Below are 21,471 nucleotides of genomic sequence, written 5' to 3'. Positions count from 1 at the left end.
TGCATGCCTCCCACCAGCCCGCTGGTTTTCAGATCTCTGGTGCGCATGCACGGAAGGTGGGTCACATGTGGGGGTCACGCATGCATGGGCGGGGAACAGGTTACATGTGGGTGCACACATTGCATTTTGGGGGGTCCGGCTGCGCACGTGTGATTTGGGCACTCAAACCGGAAAAGGTTAGCCATCTCTGGTATAAATGTTATTGCTGTTCCTACCACTGATTCAGCTGTGCTCTATTCCTTCGGACCAATTCTCCACCAGTGTTCCTTCTTCAGCCTGGAGCAAGGTTCTTCTTGTGTTCATTTGTGAGACCTGACTTTGACCATCATGGCTAGTCTGAACTAGCCTCCATCTACCCAAGGAGGCTGTTTCTTCTGTACTTGCAGTGTTTTGAGACAGCTGGAAAGAGACGGTGGGAAATGCTTGAACGGCCTGCTGGGGGAGCTGTCCAAGTGCTGATTGCACTTTCCCATTTGCATTGCCCTGGGTTGAGAAAGTTAGTCATTGTGGTCTCTTCTTTTTTTTAAGGCAAAGAAAATATCTTGGTCCCCCCACTGCCCAAGTGTGTGAACATATGGCAGCCTATTAAAGGGAATATCAGTCTTTTCCAGAAATATTTTGAGACATTTTGGCTGTGGTGGTCTTCACTTTATACAGGTAACCCTTGACTTACAACAGTTAATTTAGTGACAATTTGAAGTTACAACTTTAAAAAAAGTGACTTATGACCAGTTTTCATGCTTACGACTGTTGCAGCACCCCCATGGTTCCGTGATCAAAATCCCGACACTTGGCAATTGACTCAGACTATTTATCGCAGTTGGGCCAAGTGATCCCCTTCTGACAAAGTGTCAATGGAGAAAGCAGATTCATTTAACTTGGTTAATTTAACAACTGCAGTGATTTCCACTTAACAACTGTGGCAAGGAAGGTTGCAAACTGGGGCAAAATTCACTTCACTGTCTCGCTTAGCAACAGAAATCCTGGGCTCAGATGTGGTTGTTAAGGCAAGGTCGTACCTGTATTGAGGCTTTTTTGTAAACCAGTTTGATCATGAAGGGTAGCTCACAAATGTTCAATACACAATACACAATGGCTCATTTTGGCTCATGCCAAGTGCTTCAAGCCACACTTGCCTGCCGTGGGTATGGCCAGTCATGGCTTTGCAGCCGCACAGCCCCAGTATGCACGGATTGGGCCATAAACAGGGCAAAGGTGAGACTCAAGAACAATCTCCACAAAAATTGTTACCTTATGCTCAGAAGATTCCTTTGGTCCCCTAAGAAATATCCTAGACCAGGGGTGTCAAACTCAAGGCCCAGGGACCACATCCAGCCAACGGGCTGCTTAGATCTGGCCTGGAAATAGCAAAGGACCAGCCCACTGTGCTTCTGCTAGCAAAAATGGGGTGTGGGAGGGGGGGGCTACATGCACCACCCTACCCCCCTGCAATCGATTTTGGCCTCCAGAGTGCTCCAGATGGCCTTCCAGGCCAAAATGGGGCCTCTGGAGTGCTGCAGGAGGCCGTCCTCAACTCAGGTTTTAAAAGGGAGGAAAGGTAAAATAGTTTACATTTCAAGTTTGGATGCTTCTGCTACTATAGCCTATGTCAATCATTTATAGCTCTAGTCTCCCCATGGAGTCAGTTTCTTGACCTGGTCTCTCTGTCATAAGGTGCTCAAGTATTAAAAAAAACACAGAAATGTACGCCTCTTTATTTTGATAAGTATATAAAACCTTGTGTGTGGAGGTGCGGTCCTGTGTCACAACCCATGGTGATGCGCCTCCCTCCCCGGGGTCAAATACAACCCTGATGCAGCCCTTAATGAAGGTGACACCCCTGTCCAAGACGCTGAGGCTATTTGGCTTTTGCTCCTGGAAGTAAAAACTGCCATCTTTGCAGAGGGACTTTTTCAGGAGTGATGCTGCACTTATTAAAGCCACCACTTCAGGAGATACCTGCCAAGCTCTTGTATACTTTAATCCAGGCGATTAACAGCACGCGCACACACACTCATCTTTTAGCATTACTGTGTATACGCAGACATACGTACATAGACAGGCTTTTAACATTAGAGGCGTATTTTTAAGAGCTGGGTGTTGCATTTATACTGCAAGGTTCTGTAGCGACTATGGAAACATTGTTTTTAAACACTGCATCCATCCTCTTATTTCAACCATTCACATTAAATATGGGGGAAAACATATTAACTTCCTACATATCCACCACTGGTGGCATTAAAAAAAAAAAAAAAACAACCACCACCACAAGGGTCTATTTTGGCAAATTATACCAAAAGCTTTTGTTAAAAATCTTTCTTCAATTGTGCCTGATTTTCAGAGACAGCCTGGATAAAATCTCTCCAGTTTTCTTGACAAGGTTTTTCAGAAGTGGTTTGCCATTTCCTCCTCCTTAGGGCTGTGTGTGTGTGACTGGCCTAAGGTCTCCCAGCTGGATTTGTGCCTAAAGCAGGACAAGTCAGCCTCCCAGTTTGTATTTTGATGTCTTCACTATTACACCAACCTGGCTCTCTTAACGGCACTGATACTTCAAGTGATACGTCTTCAACTCCAAGCCAAACGCTGCTGCTTTTCGAAAAGGTTGAAAACACATATAGTATATTTTTAATTATTTATTTCCATGATGAGTAAGAGAGGAGCAGAGGACTGTTTTAATTTTTAAAATTTAAGAGAGAAAAGGCATGGAAGAAATAAAAACAAAAATGGATATTTGCCCTCCCTGCCCCAAAAATACACTAGAATAAGTTACCCTTTGAAGTTAATTATGGCAAATCTGGGGAAAGTAAGAGTAATACTTTAAGTATTAGAATTGCATTATTTACTTCTGCTTCACGTGACAAAGGTTTGTGATGGTGACCTATTCAGATGTAGACAGCTGATTATGCCAAGACATTGAATATTAAGCTATGTGCCATGGCTTCATTTCAATTAGGTTTGTCTTTATAGTATTCATATAAAAATGAAATACCCCGTTTCCCCAAAAATAAGACCTTCCCGGATAATAAGACCAATTGGGCTTTTGAGCACATGTGCTAAAATAAGCCCTCCTCTGAAAATGAGTCCTCCCCTAAAATATTGCAACATAGCAGCCATGAAGGTGACCATGCTCGCTGCCTCCTGCACCTCAAAAATAATAAGACCTCCCCGAAAATAAGGCCAAGCGCTTATTTCAGGGGTCAAAAGAAAATAAGACCCTCTCTTATTTTCAGGGAAACACGATAGAACAAGGAATGATTGAATTGGGATTGCACACCCATTAACATGCTTATACCAGATTGAAAGCCTATTGATTATGGATATTTTGAACAAAACATTGGGAAAGGACAAGAAGAATCTCAATCTAAATAGAAACAACATGCCGAAAACAATTCTAATGCAGGTAGTACTCAACTTACAACCAGTTGCTTAATGGCCATTTGAAGTTATGACAGACCCTCCAAAGTTACTTATCACCTGGTTCTAAAGTCCCCCTGGCCATTCCCACACAGTCACATGACTTCACTTGGGCCCTCAGCAATCTTTCTCACAATTACGACCATTTGCAGCATCATGTGATTGTGACTTACATTTTGCCAGAAACCAGCCCATAGTGAATAACAAGATTATTATAGCATTCGCTGAATTGCAACACTCGCTTAGCCAGGAGTTTACTTAACCACCAGAAAGGGTCACAAAATCCAATTGATTACAACTGTCATAACTTAACACCTTCATTGCCAGATTCAATTATGGTTATTAAATGAGAGGTACTTGTGTGGCTGAGGCAGAAAACCTTTGTACTTGAAGTTATAATCTCTAGGATATGCTCAACTTCTATTTGTGGCATCAAGTCTTCTAGGGTTTCCACATCTTAAGCTGCATTTATTAGAGCTGATGAACTTCACTCACCTAAAAATGTATTTTTTTTTTCTTCTGGCAGGAAAAAGAAATCAATGAAGCTCTATATTTATCCCAGTGACAATGTGCAAGAATATGTGAACATATAATTTCCATCAAATTCACATATAGTAAGAGTCCCCAAAATTTTTTGCAGTAAGTTATAAAAAAGTGATGAACTGTGAGTCAGGAGGGAAAAACTGGAAGCTATTGGGTAATTCTTTTCAATATATTTAGAACAAAATGAATATTTAGCATTATATTCTCTCAAGGAAAATACTATTTTTAACCACACTTCCATCTGTTTTTATGATTTTCTAAAATCAAGGATCTCTGCCATCCAAATCGACTATCCGGAAAGCTTATCCATGTTTCCAAATGTTTTCTTTAAACCAGGTTTGTGGACTGAGGTATGCAGAACCATTAAGCTATGCACATCCAAAGTGGAATGTAAGGATATCAAAACAGCTGCCAAATACCACAAATATCCCTCTGTACCATTATTGTAACTTCTGATCTTTAGGGCAGCAGGTAAAAAGTGACTTTAAAAGAAGGTGAAAATTAGGAATAGCAGCAGGACCAAGTTTTGCAAGGCGATACTAAGGAAAAGGACATTTTCTCACTCCTAGAAACTGGAACTGTTATCCTGCAGTCCTCGGGCTGCACTGAATTTTTCCAGTGAAATTCTCACCTGTCTTAACAATGCGTCGGGTGAGGCAGAGGGGGGTACAAAAAGCACATATGCATTCAGACTTGTAAGTTGTACACACACCAGGAAAGATAGGCGAGAAAAGATGATCTTGTGTGAATGGCAGTAAAGATTATAACCAAGCGTTAGAGAAAGTGACCGATTCATTGAACCCTAAGCATAACACAATGGCTAGAAAAGATTTCTCATTTCTTTAAGGTTTATATGATAAAAAGTTTTGTTTTAATCACATATACTTTACAAGAAGCCCCTCGAGGAAAGGTAGACAAAACTGGAGAGGTTATAAAAGTTGTTTTAAAAAGATTTGGATTAAAAAAAAGCAATTAGGGAGAGTAAAACGAACATGGAGAGCCAAACCCTGCATGTGGTTGCGGAAGAGAAGCAACAATTCCAATCTCCATTGTGCTTCTCCCTCTTCACCCAAGACCTGCCAGACAGAATTTGATACTGATCATCAGGCTGTACAGAAACAACCTGATGATCACTGGCCTCTTAGCATGGACATGGCTGACGTCACTACAGCACTTTTTGCTTTAGGTTTAAGGACTTTTGAATTCATTCCAAAAGCCAGTTCACACAACGCCGGAGTTATTGGTAAAACAAACTTTCAGCATACCATGGAATGGTCGCTCATTTTCACCAAGTGTGTATGGATACACTGACAAACACCTAGAAAAATCATACGGCTTGGCTGTTACCTGATATTTTGGAATGTGTAATGCTCTTGGTCTCTACTGATAAAACCAACAACTGAGTTCCTAACCATTTCCTCCGGCAGTTACCGTATTTTTTGGAGTATAAGACGCACCTTCCCCCCCCCCCAAAAGAGGGTGAAAATTTGTGTGTGTCTTATACACTGAAGATAGCCCCACCCACCGCCCCCAACCCTTTGGCCTCTGCCTCCCAGCAATTTACCTCTTTGCAGCAAATGGGGGCTTGCGGAGGCTTCAATAAGCTATAGCAATCCCTGCAGCCTGTAACAGCTGATGATTGGGAGAAATTGAAAGTGAAATTGGCTGTTTGCTCCACATGGCAAATTGCTGGGAGGCAGATTTTTTTTTTCTTGTGCTAATCAGACTGTTTGCTACAAGGAGGTAAGTTGACAACTATAAATGCCTACAGAATGTTCAAATTGTTAGACTTATTTTTTAAAGACTGCTTTATTATTATTCTAGACAACTTAACAAAATGAAGCAGCTTTTTAAAATAAATGCTTGATCTGAAGAGGCCCAGTGCTGTTGCTTTAAAAAGTGCTATTCTTTTAAATAGCAGAGAATAACTATACTTCCAGAAAGCACATCAATTTTAACAGCATCTGTACAAATATAGCCTGAAATATAACAGTACAAGCAGTGTATATTTTCTGTGTTGTTTGTTGCAAGGAGGCAAATTGCTGGGAGGCAGAGGCAGATATTTTCCCCTTGTTTTCCTCCACAAAATCTAGGTGTGTCTTATACTTTGGAGCATCTTATACTGCAAAAAATACGGTAATTAAGGTATATCTATTGATCTCTCTCTCTCTCTTTTTTTTTTTTTACAAACTGACCATTTAGAGAACTTACTTAAAAGAACACTTCCTTCAACATTCCACATTTTTCGTTCAGGTATGATCTAGGATACATTTGAAATAATTACTCTTACATAAATATATTTTATGAAATAAGGCACATAGAAGTCAACTTATTCTACATCATAAACATTGTTAGTTTTTGAACTCAATTAAAATGAATCATGTTAAAAGGTGCAATAAGGAAAGAAAAAGTCACTCTCTCCCTCCCCACTTCAAAACTCCGGGAACAAAAATTACATATAAAGGAAATCAAGCAGAGAAGGCCCCAGAGTCTCTCTGTAGTATGAGCAGCCTGGTAAAAGGACACAGCACCCTTCTGCCCAGCTGTGTGATCCAAGAGGCCTATTTTAAGTCTCTCTCTCTCTGCCCGACTGCCTGCTTGACAGAGCTTTGCGACTTCTTGAGATTTTGAAGGGTCCTTCCTCATAATGTGGTCAACTAGGGTGGAGAAGGAAAGAAGTCAATCTTCAAAGACTGTAGAAAACATTTTGGACCCAGCATTGCAGGTGGTTTTGGACCCAGTGGCACAATCTACAACTTAAAATATACGCATATTTTTTTTAAAGAAAGCAATTTGGAAAACTAGTTTACTCAGATGTGATGCAAAAGGAAAAGGAAAAAGGAAAACTAAATAATGGGTGGGCTTTCTGTAGAAATCAAGCAGTAGCGCTCTTGTTCTGGTGGAATTTCTTCTCCACCTTATTCTTCCACTGAACCAAAAGCAGCTATTTCTGCTGTTTAGATGCTGCAAGAAAACCTCAAGTATTCTAACTAACTCAGAGAATGAGATCTATACACAGCATCTTCAATTAAGTTCAATTAACTACGCTAAAATCAGAATAAATCAGATGACTAAAGCCATCTTTTGGAAATGAACCAAATTTACTTTGATGCTTCACGCCAAGCATGGGCGTCTCAAAGAGACAATTTCATTCATTTTAATCCAGGGAGAAGATCTGTTTAAAACTGGAGCAGTAGGAGAGGCAGTCGCCATCCAGTACCTAAGGATTTCATGCCCTGGCTCAGCAGTCTCCAACCGTGGCCACTTTAAGACTTGCGGACTTCAACTCCCAGAATTCAGCTCAGCTGGGGAATTCTGGGAGTTGAAGTCCACAAGCCTTAAAGTAGCCAAGATTGGAGACCCCTGGCCTGGATGATAACTATGGCCCAACTGGCTAGATGAGGTACTAGACTGGTTTTCTGTTTCTCAAGCGCGTTTTTTTCAGGGCAGTTCTATTGAACATGTACAATGTAACAATTTATTCTTTTCCAGCAGGTAGTCTCACTTCTTAAAAAGTGCCAAAAAGCAATAAGAGGGATTTAAATAGAGAGGAGTCAAGCTTTTTACTAACTGGCATCTGAACTCAACCCTAGCTTCAGAATGTGTGGATATGTCTGAGTACAACATACCTGTGTTTTCAGTTGTTAGTCAACACAGACAAGCAATTTAAAAGCTACAAGTGATGAGGGGCTTCAGGTTGTGGAAAGCGGACAAGAAAAATTGCGCTCTCTGTACAGGACCCCCACCTCTCATGGAACATAGAAAGAATTAGCACCACTTTCAAACTTTTAGAAGTCAACCTTAGGTCAAACCTGTTTAAATGTTATGCTAAAAATGCCCATTATCCTTATGCAACACATTGATTATAAATTGATACAGTCAATCTGCAAAAAATCCCAAACATTTATGGGGATAGCTAGGAAAAACAGTTGTACTAAATACAGAGGCTCTCTAATTTCATTGGCACAGCCATATAGTTTTCTTGGCACCGTGTCTGGGTAACCGTTCTCATTCTGAATGCACACCTGAAAGCCTTTTTATATTCCTGTGGCTTCTGTTAGGAGAGATTTAGGAGGCACAGTCATGCAAATTTAAAGGTTTTGCCGTGTATGAAACGCCAGGCACATTAAAAAGCAGGCAAAGTTCTGTCATTTCATTCTAAGCTGGCTGCTACTCTTAGTGCTTGAATATTAATTCTGGGTTACTAATGAGCCTTAGGGTCATTCTTGAAATTTATAGAGTGTTTTGAAAGGTTTTATAATTCATGAGCAAACTACCCATCGGCCTATTCTTCATGCCCTCAGATCAGATGCTCAAAGCTGTTCAGTGGCACAAAGGAAACCACCAAACTGAAGAAATTTCTTCAGGATACTCTAGACTTTCTGCCTACTTCTGAAAGTTTGGTCCTTCCTTTGGCTAAAAAAAAGCTCTGCTATATAGCTAGGGGACCAGAAGTTCGAAACTAAAAACAGGGACATGGAGTCTGTAAGGGTAAAAGCAAGAAAACGACACTCTTTGGGGTATAGAAGCTCTTACAAGGCACATCCCCGTGAGAAAAGAACAACAGGGCATATGGCAAGGCAAAGGTTTTCAAACCAATAAATAGGTAGGCAAGTTCCCTATTCAAACCATCACTCTGATTAGAGTGATCATTCCAGCAAGTGGGATGCCTGGATAAAGTTAGGGGCCTGCCCTTTGACATTCTGTATACTAAGAAAATCCCCCAAAATGCTATTTGAAAAAAAAAAGTTTGCTAGAAAGAAGTATGTATATCTAATGCTGGTAGGGCAGAACCTCAATTTGTCAATTAACCCACTTTTGTAACTGAAGTTGAGGCTCTACAGGTTTCAACAATGCTGAAATGACACTGGGGTAATTTTTGTAGGAAAAAGCAAAATAATAAGGAAGACTGGGCATATATTAGATATGGCCAAGTTGGTCTATGAAAACTCCCATGTGGTGTCTAGAGAACAGTCATTGGCTTAATTTCATCACATTTCAGCTTTTAGCATAATGTGATTTAAAAGGAAGAGCGAGCACTTACAGCTAAGTTGATTCATGTAGGACCTTCTACTGAACTGAGAATCTGCAAATCTTTTGACTGCAAAGCAAGATCACATCCAGTGCTTAAAGCTCTGGTCTGCAAGGCACACGGAGGGAAATCCTTCCTAATTTTGCATATACTAAATTCCATCTTCATTATAAAAACTTAAGTGGTACTATGGGTCAAGCAGACAGGATCCCTGTTCCCTGGCTCATTCTATGATTTAAAAAGGTTTTTTTGGGGGGGGGGAGATAAAATTGTTTAGAAGATCCTGTTGTGTACACAGTAGAGTGTTTTTTAAACTCCAACCTAAATTAATACATTCCAAATTTAGCATAAAGAAACTATTGTTAGGACTGGTGGGAGTAGAAATTTTAAATTACACCCTATTTGAGAGACAAAGAAGATGAATCACCAGCTTACTACCGTGTTTCCAATGCCTTACATAATTGTTGCAAAGGAAATTAGTATTACTTGCAAGTTGGTTGCCTGTCATCTTAAGCAACATTTCCTGGTTGCACCAGGAGCTGCAAATTTAGTCCTAAATCAAAGAAAATCTTTAACAATATACATATATTTTCATAGTAACCTGAGAATCTGGAAATCTAGGGTTCATTTTCCTTCTTTCTTGGAAGGATGTTTAAGTCCCATCGACTGGGGGGTGGGGGGAGCAGTTATTTGGAAGCCTGGAAGATCTATCTTTGGTTATTGGATGAAAAGAGGAAAGCAAAAAAAAAAAAAAAGTTTGGCATTCTGGGAAATGATGGACATTTTCTCTCCATCTTATCCGCCTCCATCTCCATTTTGGGGATGTGCAGGGGCTTATTCAGACCAGTCTTCATCAAACTCTGAGGAATCATCTTCTGAATCGCTGTATTCTACCGCAATGCGGCGCGAGAGGATGGTTGCCACATCATTGCCCACAACGTCTCGCTTCTCTTGTTCACGTTCTTCTTCAACTTTACGAAGCTGGAATCCTGGCAAGGAAAAAAAGAAAGAAAGAAGTTGCAGGTGCCCCCTTTCATCGGTACTCTCTGCTGTGGCTCACCAGTGGCCCTGGAGCTGGCAGCAGATTCGGACAGTGAGGAGGTTGGGGAGGAACATGGGCCAGTCCTGGAGTCTGGGGAAGGTTCTGATGAGGGCTCTGCATCGGAGGCAGAGAGGGGGCCAAGGCTGTCTGACAGTTATCAGCAGCCTTTGGAGTCAGACAACAGTGAGGCAGACAAACAGCTGGAGCCTGTTCCCAGTGTGCGCATGCACAGAGTTGCCAGACAAAGGGAAGAGCTAAGGAACAAGAGTCGATTTGGGAGTAAGGCCACAGGTGGACGGTGAATGGCCCTTCCCATGGGGAATAAAAGAGGAGCAAAGGGGGGGGGGTGTTTGCAGGAGACAATTAGTTCATTCCTGCATTCTTGCCAAGTATTATGGTGTCTGAAAGATTTCGGCCGGGCCACTCTCCAAGCCTGACAAAGGTAAATTGTGAACTATCTTGAAAGACTGTGGGAGAGGAAAGACTTTGCTGGAGAGGAATTCACTGTAAATTAAATGGAAGAGGTTTATTGAGACGAGGACTCAGCTTTGTCCTGCTGGGGAAGCCTAGGTCAGAACACTCTCTCCTTCTCTGTGTGTGTGTGTAGAGACAAGACAGTAGCATTATGTGAAATAGTTGTGCATGACCTTGCCTCCCCAAGAAAAGGGAAATAGCAGCAACTAAGATGATCAGGAAAAAAGCCCACACAAAAGGTAACGTTCACAATTTATAGAATTCTTCAGCAAGTTACATGCTTTGAAAAAGCCAAAACTATAGTGAGGAAGATGCCAAACGTGAAGGTTATACTGTATAAGACATTGGGACAAAGTGATCTACAGGAAGATAATTTTAATAATGAGATGCAGGAAGAAACTAAAAAGCATGTAAGAAATGCAGAAGAATTCTGACCATAGTAAAGCATATAAAGCAACAATGAATATTTTCCCTTCAAAACACAGGAGTCAGGCATTTTTTTTAAAAAAAACTTTCAATTATTTACAGTCAAAAGGATGCAGTTAATGTTGCTGTTTGAACTTGCTGGATGGAACAGAAAAGTTAAGCTGCCACTGTTGGTTAGGAATCCAATTGCACAATGGCAGTCAATGCCTTGTATGAGGTTAAATGATTTCCAATACATTTTGCTAAGTTCAGAATTCCAGCAACCGCAGAATGACTCCTAATTGGGGTATGTTTTGGGTGCTTGGCTTTTTTAGGGTAGTTCACATTCAGACATCCAAAATGAGAAGAAGCTTACCTTGACGAATAGCAGAAAGCAAGTCGCTCCTAGCTTCACTAACAGCAGGCAATGAGGATTTTGGCTTGGAGGGCACCAAATCAGGTTGCTGAATAGAAGCCTCTGGAATACCCATGCCACCGAAAGATGAAGGAGGTGGGCCAGGAGGAGGAGGGGGAGGGGGAGGCACCCCACTTGTGGGCTGTGGTAGGAGGGGAGATGGCACAACAGCATATTCTGCTGCTGGAGGTGGAGGGGGTGGAGGGGCAGAAAAATCAGGGTGAGGTGGGAAGGAGGGGGGAGATGGTGGAGGAGGAATGCCAGCAGCTTGAAAGTCAGCAAGTGGAGGGGGTGGAGGAACTCCCTCCATCGGTGGTGGAGGTGGTGGAGCAGGAGGTGGAGCAAAACCAGGTCTGGTTCCTGGGGGTGAGCTAGTAGGAGGAGCTGGTGGAGGATGGCTGGGGCTGACGAGGATGGATTTCTTCAGCCCTCCAGAAACACTCTGGCTAGGTGGATAGCTGTGGAGTGGAGAGTGGGAAGAACAGAAAGCAAAAAGAACATCTCGTGAGTTTTTCAAATAGGATCAAACCCTCTTAGTGAAAAAAGGCATCTTGACTGTAGTGCAGAACAGTCAGTTTCTCCCATTTTCTTTCTTTCTTTTTCATTATTTCTTTTCATTGATTTTGCATTTAAAAGCCGTTTTCTGATATCCCTCACAAGAACTTAAATTCAGACTTAAATTCTGTAGTGTAGATTCAATGTTCCTTCTGGAATCCGAGGCTTTTGAATCATCATTAACCAATGAAGGTGAAAAGAATCTGAACATAACCCACACTCAAATAACCTTGACGTGCAATTTTTTAAAAAAAAATCAAGGTCAACAAATGTCCCTTGTAATCCCACCTTGATAGAATTCTAGCTTTCTGCAATGCTAAACAAATTATAGGCTGAATCCCCAGCATGGCACCTGGTTAATAATGTCCCTGCTGACCCATTTTTTTGGCCCTTGTGAAGCTCTCTGCTCTACCCAATTTTATATTTAATGTTCAAACAAGAAGAATCTTGAAAAATCTAAAAAAGATACCTTTGGTGCTTCATTTGCAGCACATTGGTCCTTAAAATTAAGAGCCAGCATTGCAACAAGCAAAGCACCAAGTATTTCAATATGCTTCTAGGCCCGATATCCTTAGAAAATAACATTGGGGGCGGGGGTGGGGGATAACAGTCCAATGCTTTGCTTGCTTTCTGATAAAAGCCTACTTTGTAATTGATGCTAGTCATTATGACATGCTCTTCATATTTTCCATGGTCTCCATGTTCCAAATGTTTCCAGATTTCAAAAGGCACAAGAGTATCCAGATACATCCACTTTCATTTCAATAAAATTCTTAACTCCACATATTTATTTCATATCTTTTACAAGTAAGAATTTGTTTCCCCATTTAATTAAAGCACTTCCCAATATGGAATTAACTATTTCCCCATTCCTCTTTAATTTGTAATTATGGTAAGATATACCATCACCAATTCTATAAATAATTGAATGTTTTTACGAAGGAAAAAAATGCTGCATAAAACAATCATAACAAGAGTTGCAATGGAAACGAAAAAATAGAAGGCCAACCACTTGTTTTAGCATAGTGTTTAAGGACTGCTTGCAAAATGTCTTCTGACAAGTTACAGCTATTGGCCTCACTTAATGGGCAGGCTCTTTAACGTCTGAGTTGTTTTGAAGGTTAATGAATCTTCTAGTGACACATACTTACCTAAATTCTGCTGGTGGTGGCGGAAGACTATCGTCTGACAATGGAGGAGGTGATGGTGAAACGGATTCTGGTTGTGGAGGAGGTGGATAGTAGGTGGCATCAACACTTTCATTGGAGCCAATGCTACCATTCTGATACACCATGTTAGGAGGGTACCTAAAACCGCAAAAGTACAGTTGTGAGCCAAAGGCCTTCCCCTCCAAGAGTTCAAAAAGCAGCTTCAAATGTAGAATGCTTACAGCATATGCAAAACATATACAGGGTAGTAACTTGGCTAGGCTTTTATATCTATACAAGTAGTCCTCAACTTGCAACAGTTCATTTAGTGACCATTCAAAGCTAAAATGGCACTGAAAAAAGTGACCTATGACCATTTTTCACGCTGATGACCATTGTATCCCCTTGGCCATGTGATCAAGATCCAAATGCTTGGCAATTGGTTCACATTTACAATGGTTGCAGTGCCCTGGGGTCTTTTTGACTTTTGTGATCCCCTTTTGCCATCTTCTGACAAGCAAAGTCAAGGTTCACCTAACAACCATGTTGCTAACTTAGCAGCTGCAATTTCACTTAACAACAGTGGCAAGACAGGTCATAAAACGGGGCAAAACTCACTTAACAAATGTCTCACTTAGCAACATACATTTTGGGCTCGATTGCGGTCGTAAGTCGAGGGCTACCTGTAATGCAGCATCTTGGTATTAACTAGAATTTCAATTATAGGGACACTTTACCCATATGTTTAGGCCCAGGCCTCTGAAATCAGTATAATTCATCTCCTTATAAAAATTATACTATTCTTTAAAAAAGAAAAAATGATGGATCACACCAGCAATCTTCTCCTATTCAAGAATGATTTTTCATCTGTTCAGAACAGTTGCTGGAACTGGGTATGTCTAGTTTAATGAAAAGAAGGACTAGGGGAGACATGATAGCAGTGTTCCAACATCTCAGGGGTTGCCACAAAGAAGAGGGAGTCAAACTGTTCTCCAAGGCACCTGAGGGTAGAACAAGAAGCAATGGGTGGAAACTAATCAAGGAGAGAAGCAACTTAAAACTGAGGAGAAATTTCCTGACAGTGAGAACAATTAATCAGTGGAACAGAAGTTGCCTCCAGAGATTGTGAATGCTCCAACACTGGAAGTCTTCAAGATGATGTTGGATAGCTATTTGTCTGAAACGGTATAGGGTTTCCTGCCTAGGCAGGAGGTTGGACTAGAAGACCTCCAAGGTCCCTTCCAACTCTGCTATTGTATTGTATTGTATTGTATTGTATATCACACAAAGCACTTACACAAAGTGGCAAGTGTAAAAAAAAAAAGAACCCAGTGTCATTTAGGCCGCCTTCAAATGAGACCAGTTCAGATGACAATCTCATACACACTTATTAGAAGAACAGTATCCAAATAGGGCCAGCGGTATAACCATTGGTTGCCATTGGATGACATCCCCAGGTCTCACTGCTTCAGCAGAGTAAGGAAGATACTCAGAGATGATTCACAGCCTGGTCAGGGTCTCTTCGCACTTCTACCATTGGGCAGAAGACATCGAAGCATAGCCAGCCGAACAAATAGGTTTAAAAATAGTTTCTATCCTTGGGCTGTCAAGACTCTTAAACACAACCAATCACTCCATGCAGAAACATATGACTAGTTTTTTTTTCTTTTCCCCTAAATTACTTGCGTTGGGATTATCCCTTGTACTTTTATGTTGTTTGCATTTGTTGTCATGGATTGCACCAGTGAGGCTAAAACCAATTTCGTTATATTGTACAATGACAATAAAGGCTATACTATATCACTCTGATTCAGTTCAACATTCATACAGTTTCACCAATTTGCTATGCATTCCCAAGCCAGCTGATCCTGGCTGCAAGTGATGGATGTAAAACTGATATGCAGAATTATCCAAATTTCAGCCGTTTGCCAAAACAATTAAAAAGGCTTTCAAGATTCCTAATTGACATTTCCAGTTCATTACAAGAGTAAATATGTGTGGAAAATAAACACACATGGTCACACAGAGAGGGGGCTTTGGAAAAGTTAACTGGGCAGCTCTTTTCCAATGATCTCGCAATGCACACGCGAAAAAGTTCCTAGCCTACCTCTGCTCAGGCATTCATTTATTCCAACATTGTCAAAGGCTTCTCTTTTGCAACACAAATGATGTGCTGCTCTAGAAACAATTTTAGACCTGTGGTTTCCCCCATCTTTTTCTAAAGGAAGAAGAGCTGAACATGTATGTGTATGTATGTATGACCTTGACAAAATGCTACTGTGAGCTATACAGAGTTTGTCGGTCAGCATATATTCTCCCCTTATTAGAGAGATTGCCAGGGAGGGCAGACAATTTTTATGTAGGCTTTCTCCTCCAGGACACAAACCCGGCTACCACGTAGGTAGTGGCAAAATTCTGTGTTGCTGCAATGTCCACAAGAAAAAAATTGGTTACAGAAGTATAGTTGTCATCTTGTACCAATTATTTGGACATATCGATAACAATTTCTGGACCATTGTATTTACTCCCATACTTATCGGCTTTGTACCCAGGTAAACCAGGGAGTGATCTGAACAATTTGAGAACATGTATGTTATTATTCACTTTCAATGTCAATACTTTTTAATTATATTTTAATGCCAGTACTTTTTAACATATTGTAAAACGTAATGTGTATTGCTGGTCTTTGACCGTAATAAAGATTTATACTTATACATACTTGACAAAATGCGATTTCTTAAGCTATAATGAAAGAGAGAAATGGAATTCCTCTGGCTGCAGGTTTTTATGTATTATAAGGTTATCCTACTGGAAAATTTCACCACAGTAATCCCCCAAATGTAGTGAAATTTGTTTTTGAAATGGACAGTTTTCTTTAACTTGTAGTTTCAATTAATGAGATTGACCCCCTAAAGAAGACCATATCTACCTCCTCCTAAATAGCAGAAGATCCTAAGAATTATCTCATATGCTTATTTCTTTTGGTAAAAAACCTATTCCATATTAGTGTTTCTAGCTAATGTAGTTAAGAATACATCATATCCAAGGTATCTCTATAGCAAAATGACTGGGCCCAAGTAAAAGTAGACAATTTAGATTTGTGATAGATGAAGTTATCCCCAAATCAAGCCGATGGGCAGATTTTTCTTCTTTTAAATCTCATAGTATCCTAAGTAAGGAAGAGATCATTTGCAGAACACGTTCCAGTTCTATTCTAAAACTACTAGTAGGAACAACAATCTCCAAATCAGTTTCACTATAGCAACTTATATTGGTTCTAATGAGCAGTAGACAATTTCAGCACTTGTTGAAGGCGAATCAAGGTTGTGTAGTTAAGTTTGTATTACTATGCACATATCAAGTCTACTTTGCTCAATTTGCTCCCCATTGCAACAGCATTTATACAGTGCTCTGCAGCCCTCTCTAAGTGGTTTACAGAGTCAGCTTATTGCCCCCAACAATCTGGGTCCTCATTTTACCAACCTCAGGAGGGAAGTCAACCTGAGTCAACCTTGAGGTGGTCAGGATCGAACTACAGTCAGTCGGCAGAATTAGCCTGCAAACCTGCATTTCAACCACTAGGCCACCACAGCTATGCAATAAATAAAAGTTGCTGTGAACTCTAAATGGAAGTGGATGGTGAGTATTTCACAGGTCTCAAACCCCTGCACTTCTGCATTAAATGTAATAAAAGTAAAGTCACTTTCAAGTCAAGCAATACTCCTGGTGACTTACATTACTAGTTTGATTAAGAAGTCAGATATTGGTTTGTTTGTTTTTTAAAAAAATCTTTTTTAAAATACACCCAAAGAAATGTGCTAGGATTTCAAAATCTACTTCAGCTATTCACTTTGAACTGGAGAATGTTCAGTCAAACAAACCACACACTTTAACATCCCTTCCTAGGAAGGCTACTATTCAGGAAACAGACACCTTTGGCCTTGGTGGTCACAGGACCAACTCCATGGTTACTATTACAATTTATCTCTTACCCTTCCAGTCCATGATTTTCCCTTGTATCGACAAACTCTTGACCCATTTTCATTTTTTCCCATTCTTCTTTTCGGCTTTTTATCTTTCGAGGATTGACATTTCCTCTGTTAGGATTATCCTTCTTTTCTTTCTATAAAACAAATACATAGGAAGCAATTGTAGGCACCATTAGTCCTTTAAGCTCGTCATCAGCAAAGAAAGGTTATCAGTAAAAATGTACATAATCAGGAACACGTTCTCTCACTAGATCTAACTACACTTATGTTTTATTTATTCGTATGCTGCCCTTCTCCCTTATCCAATAGTACAAGTATTTAATAGATCTTAGGCATCAATGTTTTATCAGAGGTGTATGTTTTACAAATAGGTGTCCACAGATGAGTGAAAATAATATGCATCTTTACAAAAGAAACCAGTAAGATATTCTTCAAAAATCCAATCACAGGATCACATCTTGCCTGCTAAAAGCAGATACGCAAATGTAAAAACACAAATAAATAAGAACTGGGTTGGGGTTGGTTTTTTTGTTTTTGTTATAAGCAAGCAACGGCTACATAATAATCCCTGATGTCAACACTGCTAAATCAAACCTTAATTTAATGCTTCAGAATTTCTACAATTCATTGCAGAAGGCTGGCTGGCACTAAGTAAGGTAAAAGTTTGGTTAAGAAAGCCTAAAAGGAAGCTACTAAAGGGATCATGGGGATGGAGAAAACTTCTTAGAAACTACAAATTTCCCATCCTCAAATAAAAATGCAGTTAAGGGCATAGGAAAATGCCATCTAGATAAAAGCTTTTTTTTACAAGTATGATTTCCCAACTGATCCATTCCAATTGAAAATATTCCAAACACGAGATGTCTTTTTGTAACATCTTTACCGAGAAATATGTAGCAGGTAACATAATCCACATTATGAAATCCCAACTTTGCTCAGTTGCAGGTTTAAGTGTACAAATAATTCTATCACTGGACATTCAATAGTTATTATAACAATAGGAACTATTTTGTTACAAAAAATTATTCAGGATGGGCAGAATTCCCCTCTAACAATTATTATTGAAAATAATGGCATATTTCATACTGTTCTTAGTTGGAAAATAAAAATAAAATTCTAAATCCAGGATTTAATCACAGGATTATCAAAGAGGAAAAGAAGCAAAGAAAGGTCTCAAAACACCTTTCCCCAAATAGGTCCATTCACAGTAAGAGATGTGGCTTCATCTGCCTTGCTGCCTGCATAAGCATATCCCCATAAGATAAGTATGGCCCTTGGCCACCAGAAGGATGCCTTATTCTGCTTCATATATTATTCTTGTAACAGAATACATGGCACTAGAGCAGAATCACATATAATGCATACAAGAAGTTGACTGAAGTCTCTCCCACTTCCAAAAAGAAAAAAAAAACCCAAACCCCAACCACACACAAGCAATTCTATGATTGGTTATCCCAAGCGTTGCATGCAGTCAGGCAATGGAAATCTACATTTTCCTTCTCTTTGCTTAAGGATAAAACCAAATAAACGTAACCAAAACAGTGCCACACATCTCACCCTATGTTTCCGTCTCTCTTTCATAATATCCTTGGTATCCTGCAACATTTTCTCCTTCCAAAGATCAAAGAAATACGATGGATTTGTGTAAAATTTAAGTGCCTCTTTGCCATCATCCCTAGGAGAGAATATATCCATACAGAATGAGATGGTTACGTGTGTGTACATGACAACCAAATATGAAACAGAGATAATAAGGAAAAATATCTCTTAACAATAAGTTCCCCCTTTAAGGTAAACCAAATATGTTTGTGTGGGGGGGAGTCAACTCAAAAAAGACAGCTACCTCCAGCTACCTGTAGTTGCATTTTTCCTATTCAAAAAAGGTATTAATGGATATGGGTTAAGGAAGTATTTATATTCCTTATTGTCAAGTCATTTTCAGTCATAATATTCTCAGTGATATGTTACTTTACAACAGGACATTTATTTCTGTTTTTCTGCTTTTCATTATATAATCATAAACCAAAATATGCCACATAAAATGATATGGCAAAATCGAACTGTAAGCAGAGAAACTGGCTTCGCCACCACATTCTACCCTAGAATTTTATCAGTATCAAGTTTGAGGGTCCAACAATTACATTTCCTAGAGCAGTGTTTTTCAACCACTGTGCCGTGGCACACTAGTGTGCCGTGACATAGTGTAAGGTGTGCCGTGGGAAAAACACTTTATATATAGTCAATATAGGCACAGAGTTAAATTTCTTTAACATTTTCTAATGGTGGTGTGCCTCGTGATTTTTTTCATGAAAAAAGTGTGCCTTTGCACAAAAAAGGTTGAAAAACACTGTCCTAGAGAATTAGTTTGCGAGTTGTTCCAGCAATCCTAACATCAAATCTATGTGCTGTTGATTGCAAAAAGTTAAATAAGAAAGCAGCATTAAATAACACACCCAGAACAACATACCTGAAGCATTCTATTGTTAGACTGTTCTATACTAATAGCCAAACTGGCCATTTTGTGTTTGTTAATTTACAAGGCTGATTTTGGGTTTGTCCAGCAAACCAAAGTTAAATAAGGCAGTTCTTTAAATGCAAACAGAGACACCAGTCAAATAACATGCAAATTATTTACATCATGCACAAAAGATTGTATTTTTCTTCAGCTTAACCAATGAAAACTACATTTCCACAATGAAGTAACTTTAAATTTCAAATTTTTAGTCTCATCAACAAATATTTGTCTCCAAATCCCACTTTTATAAATTTGTATCATGGCAATCACCACTACCCCTGCTTTTCTGCTTTCTCTATCAACTCTGTTTTTCCTCAAAAAGCCAAAAATATCTAAACCAAATTTAAACTTAAATCAGAAAGCTCTATTTTGAGCCATCTGATGCCATTCCACACTCTTTAGAGGAGGGAGTTTAAAGCAAGAACCTGGTATTTCTCCTGGATATTGTTACCTGTATGACGAGAGAATGTTAAGAGGTGGAGGTTTATTACAAGTACTATATGTTTCAAGGACAGGCAGGGGGGCAGATTCTCTCTCAAAGAGCTTTTGGTCCTGAGTTGTGGAACTCTTGAAGGCTTTCCTGGTGTTAATACCTTGTAAGGACACTATGAAGAAAAAGAAACGGGAAAGAAAATAGTTAATTTTTTTTTTTTACAAAGGTAAATTTTTGCCACATCTCCAAGAAAGCTTTCATAAATAAAAACTCTTTTCTGATGCCGTTTCCAAAAGAGAATTGTCCAAAAGCCAGTAGAAAGGATTACTTACCAAAGGACCCAAACTGCTATGGAATTAGCTATCGTGTTCAAAGTAAAATACTACATAGAAATTGTGAAGAACTTCTCTCTTTCCTTCTGGCAGATTATGAGGCAATTCCCAGAGTGTGGCCAAATTTTGTCTAGCAGTTATGAGAATGTGGAAAAAAATATTATCAAACATGGCTGGGTTTATTTATTTATTTTTAAATCAATACTCTCATAGGTTGTTGCTTCCTGGATCTTCTCTATTGTAATTATGAATTTGATGGATTTTATGTGTATATGCTTGTCTTTGATTAAAACAGAGCAAAGCATGGAAAATCAGTCGTCTCTAAACAGAGGAGATTGAAAACAAATATGGAAAATAAGTTGGCAATTTTACAAAAACATGATTATTTAACCAATCAAAATGTAAAGTATTTCAAACAGCTTTAAGTGAAAAAGAAACAACTATCCAGAGACTAGATACATCTAGACCAGTGTTTCTCAACCTTGGCAACTTGAAGATGTCTGGACTTCAACTCCCAGAATTCCCCAGCCAGCATTCGCAAGTTGCCAAGGTTGAGAAACACTGGTCTAGACTCTAATAACATTCAGATCAATATAGAGTTTTCCCTTCCTACTCTTACCAGCAATCCAGTGGTGGGTTTCCAATTTTTTTACTACCAGTTCGCTTGTGGTCTCGCTGCTTCTGCACATGTGCAGAAGCATCCGGACAGAGCCTCCCACTGTCACCACTACCGGTTCACCTGATCCAGGCTGAACCGGGAACAGCAACCCACTTCTGCAGCAATCCAATGGATGCAACAGATTGGGGTGTCCAACCTTGGCAACTTTCAGACTAGTGAACTTCAACTCCCAGAATTCAAACTTCAACACCGCTGCAATAGAACTTGCAAAAAGTGACTATATTCTGTTTCTTAGTCTCTTCTAAACTTGTGTTCCCTTTCCTTCTCAAAAATGTTGGCAGTTAACCTGCACAGTGAACACAAGCAGCTGAATTCTATGGTTTAATCAGAAGAAAGGACCACAGAGGACCTCAAGGCAAGGAGTGTTTCTTTTGAACGAAATCTGTTCATGGTTGTCCTTTCGTCTATATCAGTGTTTCTCAACCATATCAAGGACATGTGGATATCAACTTCCAGAATTCCTAAGGCAACATGGGGAATTCTGGGAATTGGAAG

At 39.7% G+C, this 21,471-nt stretch overlaps 1 protein-coding gene across 3 annotated transcripts in view; it reads right to left on the bottom strand.

Annotated features, from left to right (window-relative positions):
• Nucleotides 1-4,805: 4,805 nt before the first annotated feature.
• Nucleotides 4,806-21,471, bottom strand: part of WASF2 (WASP family member 2) — a 40,767-nt gene continuing 24,101 nt past the window's right edge. For all 3 annotated transcript variants that reach the window (XM_087727664.1, XM_087727665.1, XM_014072652.2), the window contains exons 4-9: nt 19,984-20,137; nt 18,575-18,692; nt 17,021-17,151; nt 13,032-13,187; nt 11,287-11,783; nt 4,806-9,978 (exon numbers count right to left, since the gene is read on the bottom strand). In XM_087727664.1, the coding sequence (XP_087583790.1) occupies nt 9,824-9,978; nt 11,287-11,783; nt 13,032-13,187; nt 17,021-17,151; nt 18,575-18,692; nt 19,984-20,137 (1,211 nt within the window). In that variant the 3' untranslated portion in view covers nt 4,806-9,823. The remainder of the gene's footprint in view (nt 9,979-11,286; nt 11,784-13,031; nt 13,188-17,020; nt 17,152-18,574; nt 18,693-19,983; nt 20,138-21,471) is intronic.

The sequence above is a fragment of the Thamnophis sirtalis genome, unplaced genomic scaffold (genome assembly GCF_051295495.1).
Source record: "Thamnophis sirtalis isolate CommonGarterSnake01/CBP01778 unplaced genomic scaffold, rThaSir2_p1.2 scaffold_13, whole genome shotgun sequence".
NCBI classification, from domain to species: domain Eukaryota; kingdom Metazoa; phylum Chordata; class Lepidosauria; order Squamata; family Natricidae; genus Thamnophis; species Thamnophis sirtalis.
Note: the sequence above shows the minus strand (reverse complement) of the source record. Positions and strands in the feature narration are given on the sequence as shown.